We start from the raw sequence: 11,721 nt of genomic DNA, 5'->3' as shown, positions 1-11,721 counted from the left end.
TCGCTACAGCGAGCCAGGATCTTAAAAGTGAATTTGTAGACTTTTTTCAAAAAGATGAATTATCGCACATATATCGTACGTTATTTTGTTCTGTGCGATACAATGAATTCTTTAATATCTTTTTTGTAATGACGAATCACTGGTATTAATATACTACAACTGATATAGTGGAATTTGGTATATTGTCGAATGCAAGAAATGAGAAATGTTGAAGAATACTTTGGGAGTGATTTCGATAATTAATTAATAAATAGACTCTCCTCGTTTTTTTAAGTTTATCTTAGAGAATGTACTTAAAAAGAATTCACAAGGTAATCAATTGATCTGACTTTTAGTCTCACTTGAAAGATCTTGGCTTTAATGGATCGAATAAATTCGTGCTGCCGTATATCATTTGAAATATTAGAAATATATAAGATAATTCGAGTTCACTGAAGTTTCAATATATTTTTAATACTGGACTGAAGAGAAATAAATGTAGCTTGGAAAATGATATGTTTTACAACTGATAGAAATTGGTATATGCAGAGTATCTTGAAAATAATCTGTTAATGTGCTTTTATAATGCATGTTTCCAGTTTTTAACGACACTATCATTTGATATACACCATGTTCACAAAATTAAAGATAGTAAGGCAATAAAACAATCAGTTAAACAACAAATTTTGTAGTAGTTTTATGAAACACCCTGTATATAAGTACATTCAATACCTAAACTTATAGTCTGCCATATTGGTAAACTGTTTTACCTTCTCACATATTGTAAACTTTTATTAATTTCTTGAATATTCAAGATTTCAAAACATTAAAACTACTTAAGATTCCACTATTATTTAACATAATTTAGTAAAGGCAGTAAGCTTTTAATTTCTTTTGCTTTTGAATTAGTTTTCGATACATGTAGCCCTCGATTGGAGTTCCAAATAGATGAAGCTACGCAATACGAGTGTCCGTCACAATTAGGAACTTATTTCTCGAGTATGGCTTATTTGTTTAAAATTCGTCGATTTACTTGTATGTTAATTCACCGTGATTTCGCACGAGAGTTTCGTTACAAGTACAGTTTTGCTCGTAAAATTTCCACGATCGGGTCATCTTTATTGTCGAGTTCATACACGGATGGTACGTGGGTAAAACAAGTCTTAGATATCGGAAGAACGATTTATTCTATATTAAGTGGTCACGAACGAAAAACTTCTTTCCGCCGCAGAACTTTCTTATACAGAAATTTTACGATAAGGCGCAAGAGAAATGCGCGTCGACTAAAATAAATATCGTTTCCTCGTTCTCTCGATTTTCATGGATAAACAGCGACGTCGATAATTCGAAAGAATTATCGTAATCTCAGCACTTATTACGATAATGTTCTCTCACAATAAGTAGTAACCGTACGATATCGATGAATGATATATTTCGACACATTTCGGGCTTAGCCTCTATTTTCCTTCGAATAAGAACTACATCTATTGCTAATGCTACCGCTACCAATAATAATACTACTATTAATAATACCAACTAGAAAAAAATCTTAATAATTTATATAGAAAATGTACAAGAAAATCTACATTCAACGCGTATATCTTTATAAATGTGATCGATTCGCGATAACCGATTCAGAGGAGAATAAATAAATAAAAAAGTGTATGTATGTGTGTGTGCGTGTGTGTATGTTGTATACGTACGCGTGTACGCGCGCGTGTGTGGGTACGTGTACGTATGTATGAGAAAGATGGGAAGTACGAGGGTGGAGAAAAGATCGTACCTTTACAAATGCTTGTAAAGCTTTGTTCTAATGAATGGTACAGTTGCAATAAGAGAGACATGGGATCATTATATGTCTCCGTTCACTTTGTAATATATTTTTAATCAGAAACTAATGAAGATTTGGTAATCAAAATTTGTCTGCCCGATTCACTATGTTGCACAAATTATTACACTGTGGGTGTTTATGCAAATTCATATTTTCTAACATAATTAGAGAAATTAGTTTAATTAATGATTCGTTTCATCCGTCATATTTATGTTATAAAGTGCAATCAATTTTTAACATTTTTGCACACTTTTGCAATTGATATAAAAATATCGATTCTGTATTTTTTGCAGATTGAAATTTCTCGTAATTGCATAGCAATCTGCAGTCGACAAATTATGTTGTGCTGAATAAAATAGTAAAACTTGTTATTCGTAATGTTTGTAAAAGTCTAATATTCTTATTTTTTCATTATTTATTACGAAATACGTCAACCAAGTAATATAAGAACAGTGTAATGGAAATAAGAGAAAATAAATTTTATTGAAAAAATTGTAACATATAATACCAAATAATTTTTTTTAACTTCTTAATTACCCATAGTTAAGTTGTTTCCATAAGCTGAGATTGAAATGTTAACGTTTTCATATAATTTGAAAATCGGGCAAACAAATTGCTATTAAACATACACAGTTTGACACATACAATTTCATTTACTTTTATCTACTATTTTGATACTGCATAGAAATAAATTTTGTCTCTATTATTTTTGTACGATTTATATTGTGTAGTACCTTTTCTTAATACCTCCTCAATTAAAGCTTTCATTAAGAGAAATTATGTTATATCGTAGAATTATTTGTTGACTTGACGAGATATCAGCAGTAACAAACTATAAAAATTACACATTTGTACGAAAATTTGTACGGTACAACTGATATGCGATACAATTAATTCTAGTTCCCTATCGAATACTGCAGTTTGATGAAATATACTCTTATCAATTTTTTGTTTACATTTTGAGCAAACGGAGACTAAAAACGTTAAATTTATCAAAAATTAGAGTGAACGTTGGTGTTCGATTTGCAACACCATTTAATCGTGTACAAAAATCAATTTCTAGAATTATATTTTTATAAAACGGACGTTTCTGTATACAATTTAACGTAATCGCAATCCTTTTTGATTCGCATTGTTGGTTAATTATAAAGGATTATACAAATTGTAGATTTGTATATTAATGTAAATACTAAGTCTAATTTAGTACAAGATATTGCATTTTTGGTTCGATGAAATGCACGTGGGAAATCTATTTTTTTCTTTTTAGTTTTTAATTTAGAAAAATGTCTATCTTTTGTGTACCAGTGTAAAGTGTAAAAATTGTAGACATTATTAACAATATAAATATTGTACAATAAGATTCATTCACTTATTTTACATATTTAATTATACAAATCGTTGAGAAATTATTAGAAAATAAAGTGGCTAATTTTTTATTCAAATAATAAATATACAAGGTGTCTCTAGTTAAATGTTCCATGAAATGCTTGGCAATAAGAAACACAGAGAAATTATTTTTCAACATTTTTTCCAGAGAATAGGATACTGAAAATTTCTTTCTTGCTCCTTTAATGTTATCTCAATGTCACTTTATGTCTCTTAGTAAAATAATTTTTTAATAATAATTCCACTAAATTTACATCTTTTTGTGCCATCGTGCTATCAAAGTAAAGAATTATGATACTTCATTCAAAAACTTTAAAGTGATTTTAAGATAATCCACGAAAACAGAAAAAAATTCTACACTGATATTCTCAAAATCTGGAAAAAATGATTTACAATTTCATTATGTTTCTTTGCCACTAAAAGCTACCATTTCATTAATTAACATTTATCTACAGATCCATCAATAGGATTTATTTAAGTTTTAAATAAATATCACATAAAGTGTTACAAAATTATCTAAAGTTTCTAGGATATCCTATTACTTTAACACAAAAGGAATCTAAAACAGTGAAGAAAGAAGAAAGAAGAAAAAAAAAAGTTTTCCGTTTACACCAGTAAAGCCACCATGCAAACCATCAATTCAGTCCACTTTTAGATTCTCCCTCTGCTTTCAAGTTCTCACTTGCATTTCACTTTCGCTCGATGCTTATCATTAATCTTAGGACGTTGTCGAGTATTTCGTGCGAAATTGTAGGTAATGCGAAAGTACGTACATATATTGGCATTTATTGGCAGTTTGAAAATGAACGTGCACCTCTTTCTACGAATACGAGCAAAGGTATAACTTCTAGTTTTCTCTATCTCTCTTTTCTCGTCCTTACCCTACCTCCCTTTCCTCTCTTTCCCTCCCTTGCTCACCTTCTGCATTTCACTATCCCACACACTCTATCTTCCCCTCTTTCTCCGTCTATTTTCCTTGGTGTGACGCGAATTAGTTCAATGGCACGATCTCGCCCTTCGCTGGAAGCGTCGCATTCGGCGGTGCCATTCGTCGCGCCACTCGATGACAATCGACCTCTGCGTCACTGTCAGTCCACCTTGACCTCTGCCGTCGCTCTCTTGGCCAAGAATCAGATATGACCTGGAAAGAACAATCACCTTTTTAGGATTTTATAGTCATGCGTTGCACCTTGCCTGTTAAGATCACAGAAGCTAATAATGTATGCCATAGATGGTATTCCTCATAATTGAGTTAAGCTGTAGCTTGAATCCTTTGGGATCCTATGTTCAAGTCTGATTTGACATTGCATTTCGTTCTAGTCAGTTCTCTGTTCAGGTCAGCTTCATATGTATAAAAGTAATATCTTGTGTATAAGATACTGATTTTAAGAAATCACTAAGTTTTTAAAGAATAGGGGACAGGTGCAATGAATGGGAAATTGTAAATATCTCAAAATTGTTAAACTTCTTTATGATGCAATTATATTCGTTTTGAAGTCACAGTACATTTTCAACCATACTTAATCTGCAGCTGTTACCAGTTCATACATATATAACAGAAACAGGCGATCAACTTTTTCCTTTTTTCTGAATTTTATAGTTATTAAGATACTGTTACCTGTTATCCAAACTGAATTGTTTTTTTTTTAGTTCTGTTATTAATGTTTTGAGATGAAAGATTGTTTTTTATTAAAAGAATTATATGAAAACACTTTCATTATTTTGTGGCTTTGAATAATTAAAATCATTCATCGACACCTTGCCCTTACCTTACCACACCAAGTATTTAATTTCCAGACAGCGGACATTGAAGCAAATCTCTAAATGTTACATCTACATAAACTTCATATTAAAATGTCCATGATATGAGTACATTGTATAGTAAACATAGCGATCCATGTAACAATGATATTGCCATATTAATCTTTTTATGCACAACAAGTTTAACAAATTTTAAACTACGTTTAAATGTACTTGTATCTCATCCTAATTTCACACCTTTTTTATGCGTCTACGGTTGGGTTGCACAAGATTTTGAAAAAAGTAAATGTCTCTTTTCTAATTTCTGGTTTCTAGTTTTTGTAATTCATAAAGAAGCAAGAATTATTTTATGGTACTTCTTTCGTTTTGAACTGTTTCATATACGTGGCATAATTTTTTTACTTTTCTGAAGCTTTTTTTATTGATTATTATTATATCTATAGTACGTGGAGTAGACAACTTACTTATTCGGTTTAATTTTCGGGCACCTGCAGGCCAGGTCAGTCGAGTGGACATAGAGGAACACGTCACCACGTCGAATCCTCGAGTTAGGAGCCTTCTTGTAGATGAAATTAACGTTTAAGGTGAAACGTGTCCAAACTGAGCCGGATACGCTCGTTCCAGACGGGGATCCATCGTTCTTTTTGTGCCTGTCTGTTATTCTGCCAAGGATAGCTGAGGAAAAACGAAGATTATTTTAATTTTTGTTCTACTGTTTAAGATATTGTTTCTTCTGGACAACGAGGAATATACATATAGGGTGTTCATTGATAATACAATTCAGAGTTTCTTTAATTAATGAAGTAATTACACAGAGTGTTGAGTAATGGTTTCAGGATATAAAGTATACATAGAGATACGTATAAATATTTCTGACATATTGTAGTTTTTTTCTATACTTCTACTTTTCTATTAAATTTGTATTAATACATAGAAATTATGTATATAGATACATATGTAATGAAAATATATATTTCTATAAAAATGAATATTTTTCTTTAATCTATCTTAATATTATAGACTCATCTGTCTTTACAGTGATAAATGCACTGACATGCAACAAGTGTCAGAAATTTTCAACAGTGATTCTACTAGCTAGTAGAATGAAGATCAAGAACGACAATATTGAGTTTGTGGCTTTGTTTTTGAGTTATTAATTATTGAAGATACACTTAAGATGCGCTTGAAAGGTGTTAGACTTAAGTATCTATTTTACTTCCGGCGTACAGTAGGCAGATCACATACAGCGCTGTTAATAGAATAAGACAATAAAGTAGGTCTAGTCAGACATATTTCACAAGCACTTTAGATATTCTTTCAACGATTAATATTTTGAAAATGAAACTTCGAACACAGTTTTACTATTCTTCATTTTCCTCTTAATTTTGACATATAGAAACAGACTTTAAAATTTCTGACATCTATTATAGAATTTTCTATATAATTAATATAGGAAAGAGTTGCATAAATCGTACCACTTAAAATATTATAAGCTATATTTCCTATTTGGTACTAATTTGTTTGCAATAGGATCTACACGACCAATCCATTTATCTGCAAAATGTTGATTTAAAAATTGCCTAACCATTACAGTCTATGGAAAAAGAAGCTGAATATAGAGTTTATTTTACTTATAGAATTTATTATATCTCATAGATGAAGACAGATAGGACATGTGTTACAGGCATGTGGACAGGCATACAATCAATTCCTGAAGTGGGTCTCATATCTTATGAAACATCTTATGTATGATACACTTAGAACCCAAGTCGATGTAATTGACATTTTTTTGATATCGAGAAAACCAAATTTAAAATTTAGATGCGTTGAAAAAGTAATTTCACGCAAAGTTTTAATGAAAATGAATTTATATTTAATGCTCGACATAATATTAAAGAGCCATATACACAACTTTTGAGTGACGTTCATTTGTCATCTGTTGTTTTACTACGAATATTTTATAAACATAATTTTAAAATGAAAATTTATTAAAAATATTAACTCAATGATTTTTAAGGTCAACACAGGCTCTCAGTTTTTCTCTTAAATTCAATACGAGGACGCGAAAGAAATCGTTCCACTTGCGGTCGCTTCCACATCGAAGTAGTAGCCACTTATGGTGAAGGGAAGTTATGCCACAACCATACGCAGCCACTGCCACTTGTAGCCGTTTCACTAGCGATCGCGGTTCAAGAAGTAGTAATGCCATTAGTGGTCATACAGTGGATAAATCGCGAGGAAAGGCTCTGAGGAACAAATTATGTCGATTTTCCTGCGACCACAAGTGATACCATTGCAATGTCACAATTTCAATAGAGGCAACTTTTATGAATTTCTGCCCATAGAAGAGTAAAATGTCTGCAGTCATAATGTAACACGATAGGAGCTACATATTTTTATTTTTATTTTAAAATTGTGTCACACAAGAAAATATAGCGGAAAATAATAATAAAAAACACTAAATTAAAACACGAATTTACATGTTGCCAAAAGACAAAAATTTGTGAAAGAAAAACTTTGTGCAAGAAAAACTTGTCGATAATTTGTACTTCTCTCATAAATGTGAAGATTGCTAACAAATTATTAATACTCACCGTAATCTCGTTTGCAGTATTTGTTCAAGTTTAATCTTTTGGTGCTGGCACGACATTTTCCACATTGATCTGTAACAAACAGAGTACGAAATTAAAGCTACGACTGTTTAATTAAATTTGCTCGAAAGATACACTTATGCTATACAAGATCATTACAACTCAAATCCCTTTACGTACACGTTAAATTCCCTTTTCTTCTGTTAATGCTAAGCCAATAATTTCCCCTTTTGTGTCCACAAATAGAATTGAGCGTTTTTATTGGCTCCATCTCTTCTCATCTAATAAATTAAAACGCAGGGGAGCATTGTATGGGATCATTCTGATTTTCTACATGACTGACACACATTGCACGATGTTTAACCCTTCAATGACAAAGGTCACGACTCGCTGCCTTGTTCTCATGGGCGTAAAAGATTCATCAGTTTCAAAAAGATTGATATCAGATTATAGATGATAATAATAGTAAGCGTATAACAAATGTCTTAATAGTGACAAAGTTAGAGTCAAATTCAATTGTTTAAAAATCATATAATTAAACATGTGTTCAGAATTGTATACATAGAAGAATGAAGATGTGTGCTGCACAGAAAGATTGGATGAGATTGTCAACGAAGGGTTAAATGCTGTCAGTTATTACTCGTATCATGTATCGTGTTTGACGTCTTTTCACAAGAAATGGTTAGAGGATTAATTATTTTACAGCACGTGTATGAACATCTATTATTTCTCGCATTGATTGAGCAGTATTTTGTTTTGGAAATTATTAAGGTTTTAGGAAAGTTAGTGTAAGATTTTATTAAGAATTACTTAATCTCAGTTTCTGGAATAAGTTTATAAAGTATCAAGCCTATAGGGTTTATTTGTTAAATTAAATGCATTAAGAATAAGATATAAAATTATGTAGAATTTGTAACTCGAACAATATTCCACTATCTTAATTACGCAAACAAGACTTTTCATTCTTTTATGGATACACCTACTACTTTTTGGACTTAACATAATGATTTCAGTATTTTTGATTTCTATATTTTTATTTAATTTTGTTACTGTAAAGATAACTAGCATTTTTACTTTATTTCCAGCTAAACGACTTATTAATTTTCGTTTGGACATTTAAACTTCCATTATGTTGTTTCATAAAGTTTAATGGTATTTTATGCTAGTATGATTCTAATTTTCATTCAAAATATAGAAAACTTATTTGAGAATTTTTAATTATCTTTTGTATATATTTATATGCATACTTCAATTTTTAGAATAATTTGCAAAAAATATAAGTAAAGGAAAATTTAATGATACTTAAAGCAGTATCAAACGAAGTGATAATTACTAATTTAACCATTTAATAATAAATGCTCCAAATGGAACATTCACACATTATCAATAAAGTATGAAACTATCTCTAGCACATTCCTGTAGTCTTACAAGGAGAACCTGCAGGCGTGGAAATCGCTTTTAAAATAAAACTGGATATAATTTGTAATATACATCTACTGTAATAAAATCCTCGTACCGTTCGACAAAATGGGCTTTAATTCTTAATAAATTTCTCTTTAAAGTTTTATCATAAATATAGACCATGTTCAATATGAAACTTATAGTCGTATGAATCTATACTTCTGATGATCACATTTTGGTGCACGTAGAAAAAAGTTTCATGTAGGAAACATTTTTCAAAAATGTAAATCATGTTTGTTTTCCAAAATTAGGTGAAATTGGTGCATGTGACGAAAATTTAGTATTTTTAATGTGTACATGGTGTTTCGAGAATTTATGTTTTTCATGCTTTTATGAAAACCATCTGAATTCTCCAAGTATCTCTTCTTCAAAATATATATACATAATGTTATAACCACAGTATTTATGCACAACATTGCATACATTTATAATAAAATTTTAAAGTGAAACATCACAAGAATAAAATCTCATTTTAAAACATGGTATGAGATTCTTAACACACTATGTCTACACTACAAATTATACTCAGTTTTATCCTCAAAGCGATTTCCATGCCCATAAGCACTTCTTGTAATACAAGAAAATAAATCATCAATGTTTCACGTTTGACCATATATGTATATTCCCTACAATGTAAATAAACACAAAAATTCTGGCTATTCTTTAAATTGTGATGGCACTCAACGAACAAATGATGAATGAAAAAGATTGCAAAGTGAAAGATTACCAAATCTTCTAAACTCAAAAACTTGTAAAATTAAATCAGTGATTTTGAGTGACAGTAGGTTCACTGTACATGGCCACTGGCCGTTGTTCTCTTTTTCTTCTCTAGCACTTAATACAGTCCATTATCGGTGACAGCTGTGGGTGCATCTATCCATTTATTATGTGGCCAACGGTATCCATCTATTATCTCAAACGGCGTGGTCAGCGTATAACGCGTCCTCGACTCGAAGTCGTGCAATTAATTTTCTCTGGAAATACGTTTCGGTCCAGCAGTTCTTAACCTGGCCGTAACTAATAATCTTCGTGAGGGGGCCGCGCAACATATATTACTGCACAGTTATGCCAATTTGGTGGAAGTGGACTTTTAAAAATTGAAGAAACAGAAGACAAGTCATGGCTTCAGTTTTGTCACATTTTTATGTTTCATAAATAGATTTTACATTCATTGAGATACGAAACCGAATGTTAGGAGCTTGTTCAGTACCTACACAGGTTGGAGGTGAAAGTAGGTTTTTAATCGACTACTATTTTTTTGTAATTAACAGTCTTCATTGGACCTTTACAAAAGTAATTTTAACACTTTAATATGGATTCATAAGTATTATCAAAGTTTATTTAGATAATAATTACTGTGTGTTGATCGATTATTGTGCTCCCCTTTGATTGTAATTTAGGTATAACAAGATGTAGCACTATTAAACTAAAAATATTTTATTTTATTAAAGAAAAGAAAAAATGTTTACTTTAATATTGCTACACTTTGTTACATGTGAAGATAAAAGGAGGACACAATAATTGACCAGCATACACTAACTGACACTTTTACCATATGTGACATTTTTTAAGACTGTTTAAGAAAATGTTTGAGAAGAAATTTAATAGTAACCATCAACGTGGGACGTAGGACAGATTCCAGCGATAGAACTGTTCTGCTAAAAGTAGCTTCTATAATAACCCTAACTTTCTGTAGGGTGCTAAACCCCTAATATTTGGAATACTATTCCAAGATTGATTTTGACATAAGTCAAAACAATAATTTTTTAACAAAAAAACTCGACCATATTTTCTACTCTACGCGATAAGATATAAATTATTATGCAGAATATTTAGCAACATTAATAATCTGAGGCAAAGAAAACATAATCTGAGGAATGCAAGGATGGTTGCCAAGCTACAGGAGTTTTTAAGAATTTACTGAATATATGCCTCGTTGAAAACATTAAATATAATCAAATGTATACAATCTTTTCTCGATATAAACTCACTAGTCACTATTCACTGTTAATTTTATAGCGTGAGATATTCTTTCGAGGTCAATTCACTTTCATAATATCCCAGTTAGACCTCATCGAAAAATGTGAGTGACACTGTACGCATATAAAACTCTTTCACTGTAAATAATTTCAAATTAGGGAAATATTATAACAATGAGGCAACAACGAGAAAGTACTATACGCTACACAATATAATTTTCTCAAGCATCCTACTTGACTCGAAAGTGATCATCCCAGAATAGAGATAGATCACTGGCTCATTCGTAACTTTTTGAAATCAAACATATTGTTTCATCTGTTCACCATTATAGATAGAATCTTCGCTTTATCGCGGTGCATTTTTAAACTGGCCAAGCGTGAGACCGTAATGTCGGGCGTAAAATTAATCTCCAGCGTCGCGACAGTGTTTTCTTTGGCGGGCGGTGCGCGGTTCAAGAGCGAATTTCGTAAATTTCCACGAAGTTATAGCGGTTTTTTAGTCGCTAAAGAAAACAGTGGCCTTGTAATATGGATGTTACGCGTATATCCGCCTACAGCTTTTCATAAATTATGTTTTACATCACGACTTCGCGATCTGAGCTTCTTATGTTTTACGTTACAATTATGTGGACACGTGTTCCCCTTCTTTAGACCTTGAAAAAGTGAATCGCTGAAGAAAATGTCCTTGAAACGAATTTCCAAACAAGGTCTGAAGTTTTTTAATGTGATCGTC

The 11,721-nt window shown here is 31.3% G+C and overlaps 1 protein-coding gene across 1 annotated transcript in view; it reads right to left on the bottom strand.

Moving 5' to 3' along the window:
* Positions 1 to 3,853: 3,853 nt before the first annotated feature.
* The window catches only part of LOC143180389 (netrin-1), a 260,615-nt gene continuing 252,747 nt past the window's right edge, over positions 3,854 to 11,721 (bottom strand). The window contains exons 5-7 of the mRNA XM_076380084.1: positions 7,552 to 7,620; positions 5,422 to 5,632; positions 3,854 to 4,337 (exon numbers count right to left, since the gene is read on the bottom strand). Of these exons, the coding sequence (XP_076236199.1) occupies positions 4,193 to 4,337; positions 5,422 to 5,632; positions 7,552 to 7,620 (425 nt within the window). The 3' untranslated portion in view covers positions 3,854 to 4,192. The remainder of the gene's footprint in view (positions 4,338 to 5,421; positions 5,633 to 7,551; positions 7,621 to 11,721) is intronic.

The sequence above is a fragment of the Calliopsis andreniformis genome, chromosome 6, assembly GCF_051401765.1.
Source record: "Calliopsis andreniformis isolate RMS-2024a chromosome 6, iyCalAndr_principal, whole genome shotgun sequence".
NCBI lineage: Eukaryota > Metazoa > Arthropoda > Insecta > Hymenoptera > Andrenidae > Calliopsis > Calliopsis andreniformis.
The sequence above is the reverse complement of the archived record's forward strand: the minus strand, read 5'-3'. Positions and strand labels throughout refer to the sequence as shown.